This window comes from Hypanus sabinus, unplaced genomic scaffold (assembly GCF_030144855.1).
Source record: "Hypanus sabinus isolate sHypSab1 unplaced genomic scaffold, sHypSab1.hap1 scaffold_556, whole genome shotgun sequence".
NCBI classification, from domain to species: Eukaryota; Metazoa; Chordata; class Chondrichthyes; order Myliobatiformes; family Dasyatidae; genus Hypanus; species Hypanus sabinus.
In genome coordinates, this window is record NW_026781417.1 from 105,806 (window position 1) to 126,636 (window position 20,831).

At 52.3% G+C, this 20,831-nt stretch overlaps 1 protein-coding gene across 1 annotated transcript in view; it reads right to left on the reverse strand.

Annotated features, from left to right (window-relative positions):
- Positions 1-20,826, reverse strand: part of LOC132389391 (uncharacterized) — a 30,346-nt gene extending 9,520 nt beyond the window's left edge. The window contains exons 1-5 of the mRNA XM_059961918.1: positions 18,281-20,826; positions 17,708-17,757; positions 1,615-1,762; positions 1,220-1,296; positions 738-902 (exon numbers count right to left, since the gene is read on the reverse strand). Coding sequence (XP_059817901.1) covers positions 738-902; positions 1,220-1,296; positions 1,615-1,762; positions 17,708-17,757; positions 18,281-18,489 — 649 coding nt within the window. The 5' untranslated portion in view covers positions 18,490-20,826. The remainder of the gene's footprint in view (positions 1-737; positions 903-1,219; positions 1,297-1,614; positions 1,763-17,707; positions 17,758-18,280) is intronic.
- Positions 20,827-20,831: the final 5 nt, after the last annotated feature.

The window sequence follows — 20,831 nt, forward strand, 5'->3', positions numbered from 1 at the left end:
ACACTTCATTTGTTGGGGAACTGGAGAAACTTTAAACAACGTTTTGTGATTTATGTATCGGCGATCGGAGCAGATAAAATCAGGCCTCTCCCTCTTACCCCCTCCCCGTCCCCTCTGCCCCTCTCTTTCTTCCCCACACCTGTCTCCCATCCCTCCCTCCATTTCCTGTCAGCCTCACTCCACCCTCCCCTCACTCACCCCTCACTCCCTCCATTTCCTGTCAGCCTCCCTCCACCCTCCCCTCACTCTCACCACTGCTCCCTCCATTTCCTGTCAGACTCACTCCACCCTCCACTCAATCTCACCACTCCTTCCTCCATTTCCTGTCAGCCTCACTCCACTCTCCCCTCACTCTCACCACTGCTCCCTCCATTTCCTGTCAGACTCACTCCACCCTCCACTCAATCTCACCACTGCGCCCCCCATTTCCTGTCAGCCTCACCCTCCCTCACTCCAGTGGATGGGTAGACTCTCTCCCGGCAGCTGACACAGCATTGTGGGCCGAAGGGCCTGTGCTGTGCTGTACTGTTCTGTGTTCGATGATCTCTGTCACAGGTCAGACTGGGCAGTTTCATTCTGACCCCGGTGTGAAGGGGGATACGGGAAAGGTGATCACAGACCACGGGCAGGGCAGCCGACTGGAAAACTCAGCCTGTGGTGTGTGTTGGTGACTCAGGACGTCCCAGAATTTCCCCACAACTACCACACTGCTGTGTCACTGGGGAACGGTGACCTACCTGTACAGAACACAGCGTTACTCCAGGCTGTTTGCCACAGCCGATACACAAAGAAACCGGAGCAGTTCTTCATATTGATCCAAAGTCTCCAGTGACAGGTGGATCCACTAGAAGCAAAGCAGACGGTCCTGCTCACCTCCCCCTCTCCCACGTTGGGATGGGGACCTGGAATGAGATTTATAAACACTGTAAAATGTACCCGGTCCCACAGTACAGCGGGGAATGTGAATCAGGACCCACTGTAAATCAGTGGTTCACAACCCACGGTCCGGTCCGGCCTCAGTCAGCACTGAGCTGCTGCCCTCTCCCTCTCCACCCCACCCTCCCCACAGCAGCACCTTCATCTTCTGAATGTGCCCCCCATGAGGGACCTTGTCAAACGTCTGGGGGATCTCACTGAAACCTATCTGAAGAAATCCGGGTCATCAGTTTGACCCTCCCCAAAAATAACCGAGCCCCACTGATGTAAACTCTGACCCTACCGTTTAACCAGCCTGGGTAGTCCCCGGAGCAGTGATATCGTGGAACGACCGTCTCGGGAATCTTCCATCCTCCAGAACTGAAACAACAATCAGAGAGTCAGTCCCTGATCTGAGGGAGTTTATTCACTCAGAGAGACATGGGAAATTACACTCACCCTGTCCGTACCCTGTCTCTGGTCAATAACCCCAATCCTGGGAATTCCCTCTCTGTTGTACCTCCCCCTTGTCTCTACCTCGAGAATGTGGGATCTCCCCTCTCCCTGTATTTACTCCCCATCTCAGTGTAGTCACTGATGATCCCGGTCTCCCTGCATTTCCCATTCACACACCCCTTGTTCCCCTGTTTACATTCCCCTTCTGTGTCCAGTTTCTCAGTGATTATCTCCTCACTTTACCTGTTAAATCTGTACCATCCCACTTCAAGATTTCCATCATCCATCCATTGTCCACCAGTACACTCAGTGTTGGAACAATCCGTGCTCCTCCAGGGCTGATCCAGGACGGTGTGGTTTACACACGGATCACCGAGTGTGGAGTCTGTGACTGAGGGACAGAACGGTGTTCAGTGTTAATGTCCAGCTCACATCCCCATCCTCTTTCTCTGCCAACCACAACCCCCATCTGCACTTCCACCCTCATCAACCCCGGGCAACAATATTTATTGTTATTCCTTGAAGAGACGTGAGTTTCAGAGGCTGAACCAGTGTATAACTGCCCCTCCAGAGGTTCCCTTGAGAAGGTGGTGGTGGTGGCCTGTCCTTGGCCTGTTGCAATCCTTGATGTGTGGGGACACCCACAATGATGATCCGGAGTTCCAGGGTTTTGACCCAGTGACACTGAAGGAGCAGCAATGTATTTCCAAGGCATGGCAATATGTAATTTGGAGGGAAAGATCTGGAAACTTCCTCAACCCCCCACTGTCCATAGCCCTCTCTCAACATCACCCCTCCACTCCAGTCCCCTCTCAACACCCCTCCTCCACTCCAGTCCCCTCTCAACACCCCTCCTCCACACCAGCAGCCTCTCAGATTCCCTTCTCCGCTCCAGCCCCAACTCAATAGACAATTGACAGATGGTGCAGGAGTAGGCCATTCGGCCCTTCTAGCCAGCACCACCATTTACTGTGGTCATGGCTGATCGTACACAATCAGTACCCCGTTCCTGCCCTCTCCCCATATCCCTTGACCCCGCTATCTATAAGAGCTCTATCTAACTCTCTCTTGAAAGCATCCAGAGACTTGGCCTCCACTGCATTCTGGGGCAGAGCATTCCACATATCCACCACTCTCTGGGTGAATAAGTTTTTCCGCATCTCTTTTCTAAATGGCCTAACCATTTCATCATCCCGCCTCTACTCCAATCCCCTCTCAGCATCCTCCCTCCACTCCAGTCCCCTCCCAACATCCCCCTGCCTCTCAACTCCCCTCTTAACATCCCCCTCCACTCCAGTCCCCTCTTAACATCCCCCTCCACTCCAGTCCCCTCTTAACATCCCCTTCCACGCCAATCCCCTCTCAGCATCCCTCCTGCACTCTCGTCCACACTCAACATCCCTTCTCCACTGGAATCCCCTCTCAGCATCCCTCCTCCACTCCAGTCCCCTCTTAACATGCCCCTCCACTCCAGTCCCCTCTAATCATCCCTCTTCCACTCCAATCCCCTCTCAGCATCCCTCCTGCGCTCTAGTCCCTTCTTAACATGCCCCTCCACTCCAGTCCCCTCTCAGCATCCCTCCTTCAGTCGAGTCCCCTCTCAGCATTCCCCCTCCACTCCAGTCCCCTCAACATCCCTCTTCTACTCCCCTCTCAACTTCCCTCCTCCACTCCAGCCCCCTCTCAGAATCGCCCACTCCACACCATCCCTTCTTAGCATCCTTATTGCACTCCAGCCCCCTCTCAGAATCCCCACCTCTCTATTCCCCTCTCAACATCCCCTCCACTCCACTCAGCATTCCTCCTCCAGTCCATTCCCGTCTCAACATTCCTCCTCCACTCCAGTCACCTCTCAGCATCCCTCCAGTCCAGTCTCATCTCAACATCCCTCCTCCACTCCCATCCCCTCGCATTAGCAACCCTTGAGCACCAGTAATTTTGTTGATTTTTTCATCAAAAGGGTGAGAGTTTCAGAGGCTGAGCCAGTGTATAACTGCCCCTCCAGAGGTTTCCTGGAGAAGGTGGTGGTTATAGTGAGCTGCCTTCCTGAACGGTTGCAATCCTTGATGTGTGGGGACACCCACAATGCTGATCCGGAGTTCCAGGATTTTGACCCAGTGACACTGAAGGAGCAGCAATGTATTTCCAAGGCACAGTAGTGCATGGCTGAGACAGAAACTTGCAGAAACTCCCCCACCTGCAATCACCTCGCTTCATCCCACACAACAGACCTTAATCCCATCCCCCACCTCCGGTCTCCCTCCACTTTCCCTTCCACTGATGCCCCTCCCCACTCTCCTACCTCTCCCCATGGTCTTCCCTCCACCCCAGTCTTTCCCCTCCACTCTTCCCCATTCCCTTCCTCCCCACCGTGGCCTTTACAATGTTTCCCTGCTCCCCATGTGTGTCAGGGCAGACTGGGTTGGGTGGTTCTGCTCACCTCATTATAGGAAGGATGTGGAAGCTTTCGAGAGTGTGCTCAGGCTTTTATCACTGGAGTGAAGGAGGATGAGAGGGGACTCGATAAAGGTGTGAAGGATGGGAAGAGGAATGGATCGAATGAACAGCCAGCTATTTCACCCCCAGGACGGATGTGGCTAATACCAGGGGTCAAAATTTTCAAAGCTAAGTTTTTTTCTTTATTTTTTTCTTACACACAGAGAGTGGTGGGTGCATGGACGTCCTGCCAGGGTTGGTGGTAGATTAAGATATTATCCACACGGGTTCAGGAGCCTGATGGTTTGAAGGGTCGTGTGGGAGCTACGGCTCCTGTACCTCCTTCCCGATGGCAGCAGTGAGAAGAGAGCATGGACTGGATGGTGCGGTCTTTGATGATGGATGCTGCTTGTAGATGTGTTTAATGGTGGGGAGGGCTTTTCCTGTGATGGACTGGGCTGCATCCACTACTGTTCTGATCTTGGTCATTGGTGTTTCCATACCAGGCTGTCATGCAACCAGTCAGAAATACTCTCCACCACACATCTATAGACGTTGGTCAAAGCTTTAGGTGACAGACTGAATCTGTGCAAACTTCTCAGAAAGTAGAGGAGCTGCCATGCCTTCTTTGTAATGACACTTACATACTGGTCCCAGGACAGATCCTCTTATCGTACAAGATGTCTGTTCAAGAGTCTGATGACGTTGGGGGTAGAAGCTGTCCTTCAGCCTGGTGGTATGTGCTTTCAGACTTCTGTATCTGACCCATGATTCCACTCTGTCCCTAAAACCATTCCTACGAACTGATAACAAGGCCTAAATCTGAGGCAAGATCTTGACACAGATCGCAGTAGGGTGTCATTTTGACCATCTATTCTGCAACATTCCCCAGACACCATCTTGACCATCTATTGTACAACACTCCCCAGACACCATCTTGACCATCTATTCTACAACACTCCCCAGACACCATCTTGACCATCTATTCTACAACACTCCCCAGACACCATCTTGACCATCTATTCTACAACACTCCCCAGACACCATCTTGACCATCTATTCTACAACACTCCCCAGACACCATCTTGACCATCTATTCTACAACACTCCCCAGACACCATCTTGACCATCTATTGTACAACACTCCCCAGACACCATCTTGACCATCTATTGTACAACACTCCCCAGACACCATCTTGACCATCGATTGTACAACACTCTCCAGACACCAGATACCATCTTGACCTCTATTGAACAACACTCTCCAGACAGCATATCAGGCACCATCTTGAATTGGTCAGTGGGTGTAAATAACGTGGAACGGGTAGGGTGGTGGTGGGTGGAGAGAAGCTGTCAACATCTCTGAAGATCCATTCTGTGTCCCACACATTGACCCAATCATGAAGAAGGCATGCCAGCAGCTATAACTGATTAGAAGTTTGAGGAGATTTGCTTTGTTACCAAAGACTCGAGTAAACTTCTACAGCTGTGCCTTGGAGAGCATTGTAACTGGTTGTCTCACCATCTGATATGGAGGGGCCACTGCACAGGATCGGTAAAAGCATGGAGTCAAGATGAGGCCACCCTCAAGGTGGAGGAGCAACACCTCATATTCCATCTGGGTACACTCCAACCTGATGGTATGAATATCGATTTCACTTTCCGGTGAACAAATTTAACTCCACTCCCTCCCTATATTCCCATTCTGATCTTTTACTTCTCACCTGCTTTAAACTTCCCCAGGTCTCCTCCTCTTTCCGTTTCTCCAATGGTATTCACTCTCCTCTCCTATGAGTTACTTTCTTGTCCAGCACTTGACCTTCCCAACCTCCTGGCTTCACCTGTCACCTTCCAGTTTCTCACTTCACCCTCCCACTCACTTACCTTCCCCCTCGCCTGGCTCCACCTATCACCTCCCAGCTTCTCACGTCACCCTCCCACTCACTTACCCTCCCCCTCGCCTGACTCCACCTATCACCTCCCAGCTTCTCACGTCACCCTCCCACTCACTTACCCTCCCCTGGCTCCACCTATCACCTCCCAGCTTCTCATTTCACCCACCCATTCACTTACCTTCCCCCTCGATCACTCTGCCACCCACCCCCCTTGGTCTCCTTCTCTCTATCTCTGCATCCCCTCGGACACCACAAACTCACCCTCGCCTCCCTCATTTCTTCACCCCTTGGCCTCCTCCAACATTTCTTTCCCCTCAGCCTCTCCCTACTTCCCTATCTCCTCACTCTCCCTACTTCCCTATCCCCTCAGTCTCTCCCTACCTGCTTCTCCCCTCAGACTTTCCCAACCTCCCCATCCCCTTAGTCTCTGTGCACATCCCCCTTCCCTCGGTCTCCCACAAACCACATCTCCCCTCCATCCTTCCCTACCTACCTCTCCAACTGGTGTCCCCCTACCTCTACCCTTGGTCGCACCCCAACATCCCCTACCCTTCTTCTCTCCTTATGTTCTCCCCACAGTCTCTCCCCACCTTATTCGTGCCTCAGCCTCTCCCTACCACCCTCTCCCCTCAAACATGCTGTACCTCCCTCTCCCCACCTCTACACGTCCTCACTCTGCCTCCCTTCGATTTCTCCTTACCATCATCCCCTCTGGTCATTCCCTTTCTTCCTCTCCTGAGTTGCTCCCTACCTCCCTTTCCACTCACACACCCTACTACCCTCCATTTCTTCCTACCATAGTCAACTCCACCTACCCCTCCCACCTCGGTCTCGCTTTTCCTCCATATCCGCCAAACTCCTACTTCCCTCAATCTCTCCCTTCAGACTCCTCCAACCACTTTCCCTCAGACTCTCCCTACCTCCCTCACCCCTCGGTCACTTCCTACCGTCCTCACCCCTCGGTCTCTGCCTGCTTCTCTATTCAGAATCTCCACACTACCCCCTCCACTCGGTCTCCTCCTAACTTCATCTCCCCTTGGTCACTCTCCATCTGCCTCCCTCCATTGGTCTCCCTCTGCCACCCTTTCCCTCAGTCGCTCCCTACCCTCTCCTTCCTCAGTCCCCCCAACCTTCCCCTCAACTCGATCTCTGCATACATCCCTCTCCGCTTGGTCTCTCTCTCCCTCCAACTCCTCTCTGTCTTTCCCTTATTCACACAACCCTCAGGCTCTCCACTTGGCTTCTCCCTACCTCCCTCAGCACCGTCTCTACCTCCTTCACCCCTTGATCTCACCCTAACTCACTACTCCCTTGCTGTTCCCTCACACTCTCTCCCCTTGGTGCCTCCCTCCCTCCCCAAGGTCTCACCCTTCGGATACTCCCTACCTCCATCTGTCCTCGGTCCATCCTTACCTCGTACTCCCCTTGAATTCTCCCTTTCTCCCTCTCAACATGGGGTCTCCCTCCCTCTTAACTCATACTCTTCTTATGGACATAAGAACCACTCCATCTCTTCCTCCCTCGCAATCTCTCCCCTTGGTCCCTCCCTTATGCTCTCTCAGCATGGGGTCTATCTCCCCTCCTCTCCCTTCCTGAGTACCTCTCCCCTCCGAGTCTCCTTTACCACCCCCCACCTCGGTCCCCCACATCTCTCCCCTCCTCTCGATCCTCTCCAGACTCTCCCCACTCCCCTCAGTCCTCCCCTGCCTCTCCCTCTCCCCTCGGACAGTCCCTGCCTCGCCCTCTCCCCTCGGACAGTCCCTGCCTCGCCCTCTCCCCTCGGACCGACCATGCCTCGCCCTCTCCCCTCGGACCGTCCCTGCCTCACCCTCTCCCCTCGGACAGTCCCTGCCTCACCCTCCCCCCTCGGACAGTCCCTGCCTCACCCTCTCCCCTCGGACCGTCCCTGCCTCACCTTCTCCCCTCGGACAGCCCTGTCTCACCCTCTCCCCTCGGACAGTCCCTGTCACACCCTCTCCCCTTGGACCATCCCTGCCTCACCCTCTCCCCTCGGACAGTCCCTGCCTCACCCTCTCCCCTCGGACCGTCCCGGCCTCACCCTCTCCCCTCGGACCGTCCCTGCCTCACCCTCTCCCCTCGGACAGTCCCTGCCTCACCCTCTCCCCTCGGACAGTCCCTGCCTCACCCTCTCCCCTCGGACAGTCACTGCCTCACCCTCTCCCCTCGGACCGTCCCGGCCTCACCCTCTCCCCTCGGACCGTCCCTGCCTCACCCTCTCCCCTCGGACAGTCCCTGCCTCACCCTCTCCCCTCGGACAGTCCCTGCCTCACCCTCTCCCCTCGGACAGTCACTGCCTCACCCTCTCCCCTCGGACCGTCCCTGCCTCACCCTCTCCCCTCGGACAGTCCCTGCCTCACCCTCTCCCCTCGGACCGTCCCTGTCTCACCCTCTCCCCTCTGACAGTCCCTGCCTCACCCTCTCCTCTCGGACCGTCCCTGCCTCACCCTCTCCCCTCGGACAGTCCCTGCCTCACCCTCTCCCCTCGGACAGTCCCTGCCTCACCCTCTCCCCTCGGACAGACCCTGCCTCACCCTCTCCCCTCGGACAGTCACTGCCTCACCCTCCCCCCTCGGACCGTCCCTGCCTCACCCTCCCCCCTCGGACAGTCCCTGCCTCACCCTCTCCCCTCGGACAGTCCCTGCCTCACCCTCCCCCCTCGGACCGTCCCTGCCTCACCCTCCCCCCTCGGACAGTCCCTGCCTCACCCTCCCCCCTCGGACAGTCCCTGCCTCACCCTCTCCCCTCGGACAGTCCCTGCCTCACCCTCTCCCCTCGGACCGTCCCTGCCTCACCCTCTCCCCTCGGACAGTCCCTGCCTCACCCTCCCCCCTCGGACTGTCACTGCCTCACCCTCCCCCCTCGGACAGTCCCTGCCTCACCCTCCCCACCAGGACAGTCCCTGCCTCACCCTCCCCCCTCGGACCGTCCCTGCCTCACCCTCCCCCCTCGGACAGTCCCTGCCACACCCTCTCCCCTCGGACCGTCCCTGCCTCACCCTCTCCCCTCGGACAGTCCCTGCCTCACCCTCTCCCCTCGGACAGTCCCTGCCTCACCCTCTCCCCTCGGACAGACCCTGCCTCACCCTCTCCCCTCGGACAGTCACTGCCTCACCCTCCCCCCTCGGACCGTCCCTGCCTCACCCTCCCCCCTCGGACAGTCCCTGCCTCACCCTCTCCCCTCGGACAGTCCCTGCCTCACCCTCCCCCCTCGGACCGTCCCTGCCTCACCCTCCCCCCTCGGACAGTCCCTGCCTCACCCTCCCCCCTCGGACAGTCCCTGCCTCACCCTCTCCCCTCGGACAGTCCCTGCCTCACCCTCTCCCCTCGGACCGTCCCTGCCTCACCCTCTCCCCTCGGACAGTCCCTGCCTCACCCTCCCCCCTCGGACTGTCACTGCCTCACCCTCCCCCCTCGGACAGTCCCTGCCTCACCCTCCCCACCAGGACAGTCCCTGCCTCACCCTCCCCCCTCGGACCGTCCCTGCCTCACCCTCCCCCCTCGGACAGTCCCTGCCACACCCTCTCCCCTCGGACCGTCCCTGCCTCACCCTCTCCCCTCGGACAGTCCCTGCCTCACCCTCCCCCCTCGGACCGTCCCTGCCTCACCTTCTCCCCTCGGACCGTCCCTGCCTCACACTCTCCCCTCGGACAGTCCCTGGATCACCCTCTCCCCTCGGACCGTCCCTGCCTCACCCTCTCCCCTCGGACCGTCCCTGCCTCACCCTCTCCCCTCGGACAGTCCCTGCCTCACCCTCTCCCCTCGGACCGTCCCGGCCTCACCCTCTCCCCTCGGACCGTCCCTGCCTCACCCTCTCCCCTCGGACAGTCCCTGCCTCACCCTCTCCCCTCGGACAGTCCCTGCCTCATCCTCTCCCCTCGGACAGTCACTGCCTCACCCTCTCCCCTCGGACCGTCCCTGCCTCACCCTCTCCCCTCGGACCGTCCCTGCCTCACCCTCTCCCCTCGGACAGTCCCTGCCTCACCCTCTCCCCTCGGACAGTCCCTGCCTCACCCTCTCCCCTCGGACAGTCCCTGCCTCACCCTCTCCCCTCGGACCGTCCCGGCCTCACCCTCTCCCCTCGGACCGTCCCTGCCTCACCCTCTCCCCTCGGACAGTCCCTGCCTCACCCTCTCCCCTCGGACAGTCACTGCCTCACCCTCTCCCCTCGGACCGTCCCTGCCTCACCCTCTCCCCTCGGACCGTCCCTGCCTCACCCTCTCCCCTCGGACAGTCCCTGCCTCACCCTCTCCCCTCGGACCGTCCCTGTCTCACCCTCTCCCCTCGGACCGTCCCTGCCTCATCCTCTCCCTTCGGACCGTCCCTGCCTCACCCTCTCCCCTCGGACAGTCCCTGCCTCACCCTCTCCCCTCGGACCGCCCCTGCCTCACCCTCTCCCCTCGGACTGTCCCTGCCTCACCCTCTCCCCTCGGACAGTCCCTGCCTCACCCTCTCCCCTCGGACCGTCCCTGTCTCACCCTCTCCCCTCGGACAGTCCCTGCCTCACCCTCTCCCCTCGGATCGTCCCTGCCTCACTCTCTCCCCTCGGACAGTCCCTGCCTCTCCCTCTCCCTCGGACCGTCCCTGCCTCACCCGCTCCCCTCAGACAGTCCCTGCCTCACCCTCCCCCCTCGGACCGTCCCTGCCTCACCGTCTCCGCTTGGCCGTCTCTACCTCTCCATCTCCCCTCGGTCCATCACCACCTCCCTCTCCCCTTTGGACTCTCACCAACTGCCTCTCTGCCCGGTCTCTTGGCACCTCCCTCTCCCCCTGCTCTCTCCCTACATCCCTTTCCCCTCAGACTCTGACTACCTCACACTCTCCCCTCACTCTCACTAATTCCCTCTCCCCTCAGATCACTGGACCCGAAGTGCTCCCCACCACACACCTCAGTCACCTGACCTGACCTATCTCATTCCCGAACAGGAGATGAAACACTGCCCCTTCTCTAGTTGGTACCTCTATGTATTGCTGCAAAAAACTATCCTGCACACATTTTACAAACTCCAAACCATCCAGCCCTTTGGCAGAATGGGCTTCCCAGTTTATGTGCAGAAAATTAAAATTTCCCACAATCACAACCTTGTTCTTACTACTGTTACGTACCCCGTAACTGGGTCACTTACCAGCAAAGATAGAGAGGTCCGTTGAAGTCTGATGGTACTATTTTTAACAGTATTTATTGATAAAAATACACAAAAATAATATCAATGCAAACATACAGATAATATACGTCATCAATACTAAATCTAAAAGCGCGGGTACAATAATAATCCATAAGAAATAGCTCTATCGTTGTCTAGGGGATAACGTATTGTCCGATGGAAATATAAAAGTCACTTTGGTTCATTCAAGCTGCAGCGTTTTGGTTTGAGAGAAAGACGGGTTAAAACTTGCCCAGTCATTTTATGATTTCAATCCTTCGAGAGTCGTTGGGAGTTGATTTCCCCGTTGTTAGCTAAAAACCGTTCTTCCGTGCTAGAGGACCACCAATTCCGGGGCAAATGGAAATGGACGCACGTGGCCTTCCCACTGGCTTTTGCTGTTACAGGATTGCTAGCGTTTCTTCTGGTGCATCTGAGGGGCTGTTCCCACAGACCCTCTTTTATCCTGACTCACAGGGTCGCAGATGTCAATCAGGTAGGGATGATGCAATCCCTCCACCAAACAGCCCACTTTGCCCGAGGGCTTCCACGAAGCACAGTACTTTAATACACAATTCCGTCTCCAAGAGACAACGGCCGTTTCCCCGTAGCTTTATATCGCCGGAGGGGTAAAGACATTCCAAACGTCTCTCTCTCATTTCCTGGGTCTTCTGAACTGACTCAATAGTGATCTTGTGATTCTCACAAAGGAGGGGGCTACCCCACACCCTTTGGCCCCTCAGAGCTGTGGTACATTCATAACACTACAAATATCTGCCATCTCCTAACAAATTTGCTCCTCCAATTCTTGCTCCCCATTAGCTAGTCTGTAATACACCTCGATAAGTGTTACTACACCTTTCCTATTCCTCAATTCCATCGAAGTAGCCTCCCTAGATAAGCCCTCTAATCTATCCTGCCAGAGCACCGCTGTAATATTTTCTCTGACAAGCAATGCAACACCTCCCCCTCTTGCCCCTCCAATTCTATCACACTTGAAGCATGAAATCCAGGAATATTTAGTTGCCAATCACACCCCTCCTGCAACCATGTTTCACTAATAGCCCCAACATCGAATTTCCAGGTTTCAATCCATGCTCTAAGTTCATCCACCTTTCTTACAATGCTCCGATCATTAAAATAGATGCATTTAAGAAACTCTCCACCTCTTCCTCTCTGTATATCCGTGACAGTGCAAAACAACTTTATTATCATTTTCTTCCTTCTTCCCTACATCTTCGGTCAGTGTGCTCCCCTTCTCTATCACCTGACTATCCTCCCTCACACTGTCTACTAGCTTTCTCTATTTGTGAACTAACCTCCTCTCCCCTCGTCTCTTCAAATTGATTCCCACTCCCCAACCATTCTAGTTTAAAGTCTCCCCAGTAGCCTCAGCAAATCTCCCCACCAGAATATATTGGTCCCCCTAGGATTCAAGTGTAAACTGTCCTTTTTGTAAATGGTCACACCTGCCCCAAAAGAGGACCCAATGATCCAGAAACTTGAGTCTCTGCCCCCTGCTCCAATCCCTCAGACACGAATTTATCCCACACCTCATTCCATTCCTACTCTCACTGTCGCGTGGCACAGGCAGTAATCCAGAGATTACTACCATTGTGGTCCTTCTCAACTCCCTTCCTAACTCCCTATATTCTCCTTTGAGGAACTCTTCCCTTTTCTTACCTATGTCATTGGTACCGATATGTACTGAGACCTCTGGCTCCTCACCCACCCACTTCAGGATATCTTGGACGTGATCAGAAACATCCCGGACCCTGGCACCAAGGAGGCAAACTACCATCCGGGTCTCCTGATTACATCCACAGGATTGCCTATCTGACCACCTAACTATCGAGTCCCCTATTACTACAGCCTTCCTCTTCCTTTCCCTACCCTTCTGAGTTACAGGGCAGGAATCTGTGCCGGAGACACGGCCACTGTTGCTTCCCCCAGGTAGGCTGTCCCCCACCCCCCAACAGTACTCAAACAGGAGTACTTATTGTCCAGGGGTGCAGCCACAGGGGTACTCTCTTGCACCTGACTCTTCCCCTTCCCCCTCCTAACCGTGATCTGTAACTCCTCTCTATCAACTCCTCGCTCTCCCTGACCAGACAGAGATTATCGAGCTGCAGCTCCCGTTCCCGAACACGGTCCCTTAGGAGCTGCAGCTCAGCGCGCCTGGTGCAGATGTGGACGTCCGGGAGGCCGGGAGACTCCAGGACCTCCCACATCCGACACCGAGAACAACAAGCTGCCCTCACACTCATACTTCCCCCTTTCCTCAAATAACAGGAAAAACTGAAACCTAAACCTACCTTGCCTCACCGGCTTCCGCCTAAACCCGTTGACCCAAAGCCCTTAAGCCTTCCCACTGCTCCCGGCTCACTCCGCTGCCCGCAGTATAAGGCTGTGTTCCTTTTAAAACTTCCCCGCTTCACTGCCCGACATCACACGCCTCGCAGTCCCGACTCTCTTAACTCAGATGAGAAGAAGAAAAAATCAAAATGGTTCCTGCCGCCACACTCTCGTTCTGATCCTCCGACTTCCTTCTCCAAGAATAAGTTTAACTTCGGTCTCTTCCCATCTTGCTCATCCCTTGGTCTCACCGTAACTCCCTCTCTACCAGGTTTCTCCTCACTTCATTCACCCCTCCTCCGCTCCCTACCTCATTCCCTCCTCAGTCTCTCCTTACCTTGCTGTCTCCAACTCACTCTGCCCTCAGGCTCTCCCCAAGTCATTCGCCCCTCACTCTGCCAAACTCCTTGTCCCCATGTTCTCTGTCTATCTCTGTCTCCCCTCGTCACTCCCTACCACCCTCTGCCTCGGACTCTCCCTACCTTCCTTTTTCCTCATTCTCTCCCTACTTTCCTCTCCCTCGGTCTCTCACTACCACTGTCTCCCTTCGGAGCATCCATTCCCCGTCTCCTTTGGTCACTTTCTAACTCTCCCTCCACGGTCTCTCCCTACTACCATTCACCCCAGGTCTACTCCCGTCTCCCTCTCCTCTGGGTGTCATATACAGTGCTTTGAAAAAGTATTCAGTCCCCACAACTATTTTCATGCATTACCTACGGGTACTCTGTTTCTAAATTTAAAATATATCGAAGTGGGATATTTTGAGCTAATCCATGAAACAGTGTGCATCATGTCAAATCAAAAGAAAATTCCAAATCCAGTCAACAATTTGCTGAAAATTAAAAACCAAAGTTGTGAGGCTGAAAAAGTATTCATCCTCAACTCACCACATTTGCTGATGGAGAAAATTGGAGTATTATTTAAATAAATACCCCTGTCCTGGTAAGGGCCAACAGTATGGTAGATTTTCAACAGACCAAACCAAAATGAAGACTAAAGAACATTCAAGACAAGTGATAATATCGAAGCACAAATCTGGGGAAGGGTACAAGACCATCTCAAAGGCACTGAACATTCCTCAGAACTCTGTGTAGTCCATCGTGAATCAGTGGAAAAATACAAAACCACAGCCACACTGCCCAGGTCAGGCGATCTCTCTAAACTTAGTCACCGGAGAAGATTGGCACTTGTAAGAGAGGCTACTGTGACAACAGCAGTCACTCTGAGTGAGCTGCAGGAGTCAGTGGCTGCAACTGGAGATGACGTTCATGGCTCCACAATCTTTAAAGCCTTGCACAAAACAAGTATTTATGGAAGAATGTCAAAGAAGCAGCCCGGCTAAAAAAAAGCTTATCCTTGCCTGTAAATACTGCAAAGAGTCACACAGAAGAAACTGTAAAGGTGTGGAAGAAGGTCTTGTGCTCGGATGAGATTAAAGTGGAACTTTTTGGCCTCAACATTAAGCTGTACGTGAGGCATAAATCTAATATTGTGCATCAGCCAGGTAACCCCATCTATACTGGAATGTATGGTATCCCATCCTGCTAAGAAGATGATTTTCAGCAGCAGAGACCAGAAATCTAGTCAGGATTGATAGGACAATGAATGCTGCTAAATACAGAGAGATCCTGGATAAAACTTGCTAGCCTCTGCTGGACAGGTCAAACTGAGAGAAGTTCATCTTTCAGCAGGACAACAAGCCAAATCACGCTGTCTTAGAACAGTTGGGGGCTGAATATTTTTACAACGTACTCTAAGCACTTGATGAAAATTTTTCTTTGTAATTTGAAGGACGACCATCCAGTTGCACTCACATCTACTGTGATGAAGTACTTTGAGAGGTTAGTCATGGCCAGAATCAACTCCAGCCTAAGCGAGGCCCTGGACCTGCTGCAATTTGCCTATCACCACAATAGGTCTACAGTGGATACAATCTCACTGGTTCTACACTCGGCCTTGGATCACCTGGACAACAACGATACCTCTGTCAGGCTGCTGTTTATTGATTACAGCTCAGTGATCAACACCATCACAGCCTCAGTACCAACCAACAACCTCCAAAACCTCCCTCTGTCACTAGATCCTTGACTTCTTCATCAGGATACCTCAGTCAGTGCAGATGGAAAGAAACATTACCTGCTCACTGACGATCAACACTGGCACACCGCAAGGATCAAACTCAGCCCACTGCTCGATTCTCTCTCCACACCAACAACTGTGTGGCTCGGCACAGCTCAATCACCATCTATAAAACTGCCATTTACACAACTGTTGCCAGCAGAATTTGAGATGGTGACGGGGGGGCGTACAGGAGTGAGTGGATCAGCTGGTTGAGTGGTGTCGTAACAACAACCCTGCACTCAACGTCAGTAAGACCAAGACTTCAGAAAGGGGAAGTGAAGGGAATACCCACCAGTCCTCATCGAGGGATCAGCAGTGGAAAGGGTGAGCAGTTTCAAGCTACTGGGTGTCAACATCTCTGAAGATCGATCCTCAGACCAACATATTGAGCCAATTATAAAGAAGGCCCAAGAGTGGCTACATTTCAGCAGGAGTTTGAAGGACTTGGTCTGACTCCAAATACACTCGCAAATCTCTACAGAAGTACAGTGGAGAGCATTCTAACTGGTTGTATCACCATCTGGTATGGAAGGGCCACAGCACAGAATCAGAAAAAAGTGCAGAATACTGTAAACTCAACCAGCTCCATCATGGACACAAGCCTCCCCAGCATCGAGGACATCTTCACAAGTAACGCCTCCAAACAGCAGCATCCATCATTAAAGACCCCGTCACTCAGGACATGCCTTTTTCTCCTTGCTACTGTCAGGGAGGAGGTACAGGAGCCTGAAAACACACACTCAACGCTTCAGGAAAAGCTTCTTCCTCTCCACCATCAGATCTCTAAATGGACAATGAACCCATTTACACCACTGTAAAAACTTTTTTTGTTCTGTCTTTGCACAACTGATTTTTTATTTAAATATATTTCTTGTTGTAATATATAGTTTTAATCTTGTATTGTAGTGTACTGGCACAAAACAACAAATGACATGACATATACCAGTGGTATCAGACCTGATTCGGATCAATCAAACCCTTTCCTCCCACACAGCTCTCCATTCTTCTACCATCCATGTGCCTATCTATGAGTTTCCTTACACACCCTATCAAATATTGAAAGGCTGGAGAGAGTGGACACAGAGACGTGTCCGATAGTGGAGGAATCTCGGACCAGAGGGCACAGCCTCAGAATACAACGACATCCCTTTAGAACAGAGATAAGCAGGAATTTCTTTACCCAGAGTGTGGTGAATCATTGTAATTCATTACCACAGACGACTGTGGGGATCACGTCATTGGGGATACTTGTCCATTAATACAAATATCTAATTAGCCAATTACACTCTGCACATAATAAAGTGGTCACTGAGGACACACAGTGACACTGATTTCAAGAGCAACACACACAAAATGCTGGATGAACTCAGCAGGCCAGGCAGCAGAGATGGAAGAGAATAAACAGTCAACATTTCAGGCTGAGACTCTTCATCACGACTGGAAAGAAGGACTGTGGAAAAAAAAGATGGACTGCTCCTCTTGCTTTCCGGTCCTGATGAAGTAACTTGGCCCGAAAGATCGACTGTTTACTCTTCTGCATATATACTGCCTGGCCTGCTGAGTTCCTCCAGCATTTTCTGCCTGTTGCTATTCACGGGGCAATTTATAAAGACCAATTAACTGACTAACTGGTACATCTTTGGACTGTGGGAGGAAACCGGATCACCCAGAGGAAACCCACAGAGGGTGGTACGAATGCAGAATGAGCTGCCACTGGAAGTCATTGAGACAGGTACGATAATGACATTTAACAGGCACCTCTGCCCCACGGTGATGCTCGCCTCTGTAACATCACCCAGCTCCGCCCCTGACCCAGTCCGTCTCTCGTTCACACTGTCAGCCACCTCCCACTCCTGCACCCTGCTCTCCACACACTCTGCTGGCTGTGCCTGAAATTGCCCCAAACCCCTTCACCCACCACCATTCACTAATCTGGTTAAGTAACATACAACCCAACTTTGCTTTCACATCCCAACATAGCCTCACCTCTTTCTCCCAGTGTAATCTCCTCCAGCCTCTGGACACTCCCTCCAGTCCCAGCCTCTCGGAGTGTAATCACTGCATTTCCAGCCGTGCCTTCTCCTCAGTCTTCAAGCCTGAGATTCTCTGCTGAAACCTCTCTGCCTCCCCATCTCCCTCCACTCCCTACTGTTGTTTCACCAAACCGGGTATCTGGACGTTTCTGATCACCAGCTCTAATGCCCTGTGTCCCAGTGTCAAATTGCATTCATAATGATCTCGAGGTCCCTTCAGTATTTTCCTCCCATTAAATACAGGCTGCCTCTGCTCGTCTACAGAAACAATAAATAACATCTACTCCCTCTTACTGTACACAGCACGCAGTTTGTCCCTACAAGACATTACTCACCCAGAAAACCCAGGATCAGCAGCACAACCCTCAGTTCAGCCGGTGACATTCTGGAAATGAAAGATTGGAATTTACTCAGTGAGAAATGACACACTGGGGCGGAGATCAAGGTGTAAATGTGAATGGGAACTGAGGATGGAAAGGGATATCCATCTATAGAGGGATAGATTCATCACTCCCTGACTAAGACCCCACGGACAGAGATGAGATCGCTCAGTGAGACCTCACTCACTCCCTTACTGAGACAGCAAAGACAGAGATAAAACTTCCCTCAGTGAGAACCCACAGAGACAAAATACCCCAGATTTCCCGTGGAAGGAGGTGAGATCTCTCTCTTTCCCTCCCTCACTGGGATCACACATGCAGTGAGATCTCTGTGACTGAGACCCTAGACAGAGATGAGAAATCCCTTTCTGAAACCTCACAGCTGGATGAGACAAAGGAGCTCCATCTACCTTCATTTATTTACACTCTCTCTCTCCCCCTCTCTCTCTCTCTCTGCAACACCCACACACAAACACAGAACACAAGACAAATTTCCAGATTCAATCAGTTTGGTTGATGTCTACTCACGTGTGACTCCCAATGAGGTGTTGCTGGGTGAACTGGAGGGAGATGGGACCACCTACAACCTCCTCACTCTCTGCTGTGAGTGGTGTCAGACGCAGCAACAGGTCAACGACTACTTTCCACACCGGCTTCTCGAAGCAATGAAGCCAGCGCGGGGCGGTGGAACAGTTGATGTATGATTGGAAAAAGTATGCAAAGCAAACAAACATCATCTAGCCTGAGGCTCTGTAATGAAGAGCCTATTGTTCCCCGTCAGTGAGCTTCCTCTAACAACCACAGTGATGGGTCAGTATTGAGCAGAGGAACAGGAATGGACCCACGTGCTGGAGAGGAAATAGTCACAGGATTACTGTCGCCAGGTTTATAATGGGTCAGTATTGTGGAGTGGAAGGTGTAGATTGTCTGTAATGGACAGCAGACATTAGAGGAGGAGTGGACACAGGATAAACCCCCGGTGAGGTTGGCAATGGGTCAGTAACGGGGAGTGGACCGTGTGCAGAGTCTGTAATGGAGAAGGAATTTAGAGAGAATTTTATGGAAGATGCAAAGATGCTTGTAGATAGTTAGGAAGGCAAATGGCACATTGATATTTATTGTATGGGGGGTGTTGGTCATAGAGTCATGGAGCATAGAAACAAGAACTTCGGCCCATCTAGTCCATGCCATGCTCCTCTGCCTCGTTCCCATCTCTCTGCACCCAGACCACAGCCCTCCAGACCTCTCTCATCTCATCCACCTATCCAAACTTTTCCTAAATGTTACAATTGAATTTACATCTACCACTTCCGTTGGCAGCTCGTTCCACACACACCACCCTCTGAGTGAAGTTCCCCCTCAGGTTCCTCTTAAATATTTCATCGTTCCCACTAAACACACCAGTGAATAAATTCCTAATGGATTCAAACTGTCCCTGTAACTCATGTCCTCAATTCCAAGCAACATCCTTGTAAATTTTCTATGCACTCTTTCAAGATAATTGATATCTTTACACATAACTTTGAAATCAGCATCACTAATATCTTTTACAACTTCAACATAACATCCCAACTCCTTACCCAATGCCTGATTTATGAAGCTCTCTTTACAACCTATCTACCTGTGACGCTGCTTTCAAGCAAATGTGGATCTGTATTTCCAGGTCCCGTGGTTCTACCGTACACCTCAGAGCCCTAACATTCACGATGTGAGTCTTAACCTGGTTTGTCCTCCCAACTTCTACATCTCATCCCCATCTGCAATAACTTCTATCTGCCCTTTCTCAGCCCCTTTTCTCAGCTGGTCCAGATCCCACTGCAAGCATTGATAGCTTCCTCGCTGTCCATTACACACACAATCCTGGTCAGCAGCAACATTGCTGATCCAGTTTACCACAGTATCATGCAGATTGTTGTTACAGATGACAAACAACGGGCCCAGCACTGATCCCTGTGGACACCACGAGTCACAGGCCTCTAGTAGAGAGACAACCAGCTTCCACTACTCTCTGTCCTCTCACGTTAAGCCAATGTCAGCTCCTACTGATGTCAGGCTCACCAGCCTGTAATTTACCTGGATTGTTCTTAGAGTCTTTCTTGAACAATAGAGCATTAACTATCCTCCAGTCCTCTGGCATCTCACCCTTGGCTAAACTACTGTGGAGGTGTGGAACTGAAGGTTGAGCACGGTGGGACTAATGTTCTGGGTTGTGTATATTTCAATGCAATCAGTATTATAGGAGAGGCAGATGAGCTCAGGGCATGGATCAGCACGTGGAATTATGACTGTAGCATTACTGAGACTTGATTGCAGGAGGATCAGGACTGGCTGCTCAATGTTGTGGGGATCCATTGTTTCAGACACGACCGACCAGGGGGATTAAAGGGGGAGAGGTGACATTACTAGTCAGGGAAATTGTCACAGCAGTGTTCCAACAGGACAGGCCGGAGAGCTCGACTACTGAAGCTATAAGGGTGGAACTAAGGGATAAGAAATGGGTGACCACATTAATGGGATATTAATCATTAAATAGATGTAAGGGGAAAAACTGACAGTAATTACATAGATGTCTATTAAATGATTAATGTAAAATAAGTAATGCAAAAAATACAGAGATTAAAAAGTAGTGAGTTACTGTTCATGGGTTCACTGTCCAGTAAGGAATCATGTTATTTAGGGGAAGCAGCTGTTCCTGAATCACTGAGTGAGTGCCTTCAGGCTTCCGTACCTCCTTCCCTACAGTAATCACGAGAAGAGGGCACGTTCGGGGTGGTGAGGATCCACAATGATGGACACTGCTTTCCAAAGGCACTGCTCCATGAAGATGTCTTGGAGACTACAGAGACTGGTACCCATGATGGAGAAGACTAATTTTATCAGTTTCTGCAACAAAGTTTGATCTTGTGCAATGGCCCCTTTCCACCCCAATACCAGATGGTGAGTCAGAATGTTCTCCACGGAACATTTATAGGAATTAGAGTGTTACAGGTGACAAAAGAAATCTCAACTTTCACCAAATGTGACCTGTGTCTCTGATGTGAAAACCCCTCTGTTCTCAGTCTGTTTGCATCCGGTGGCA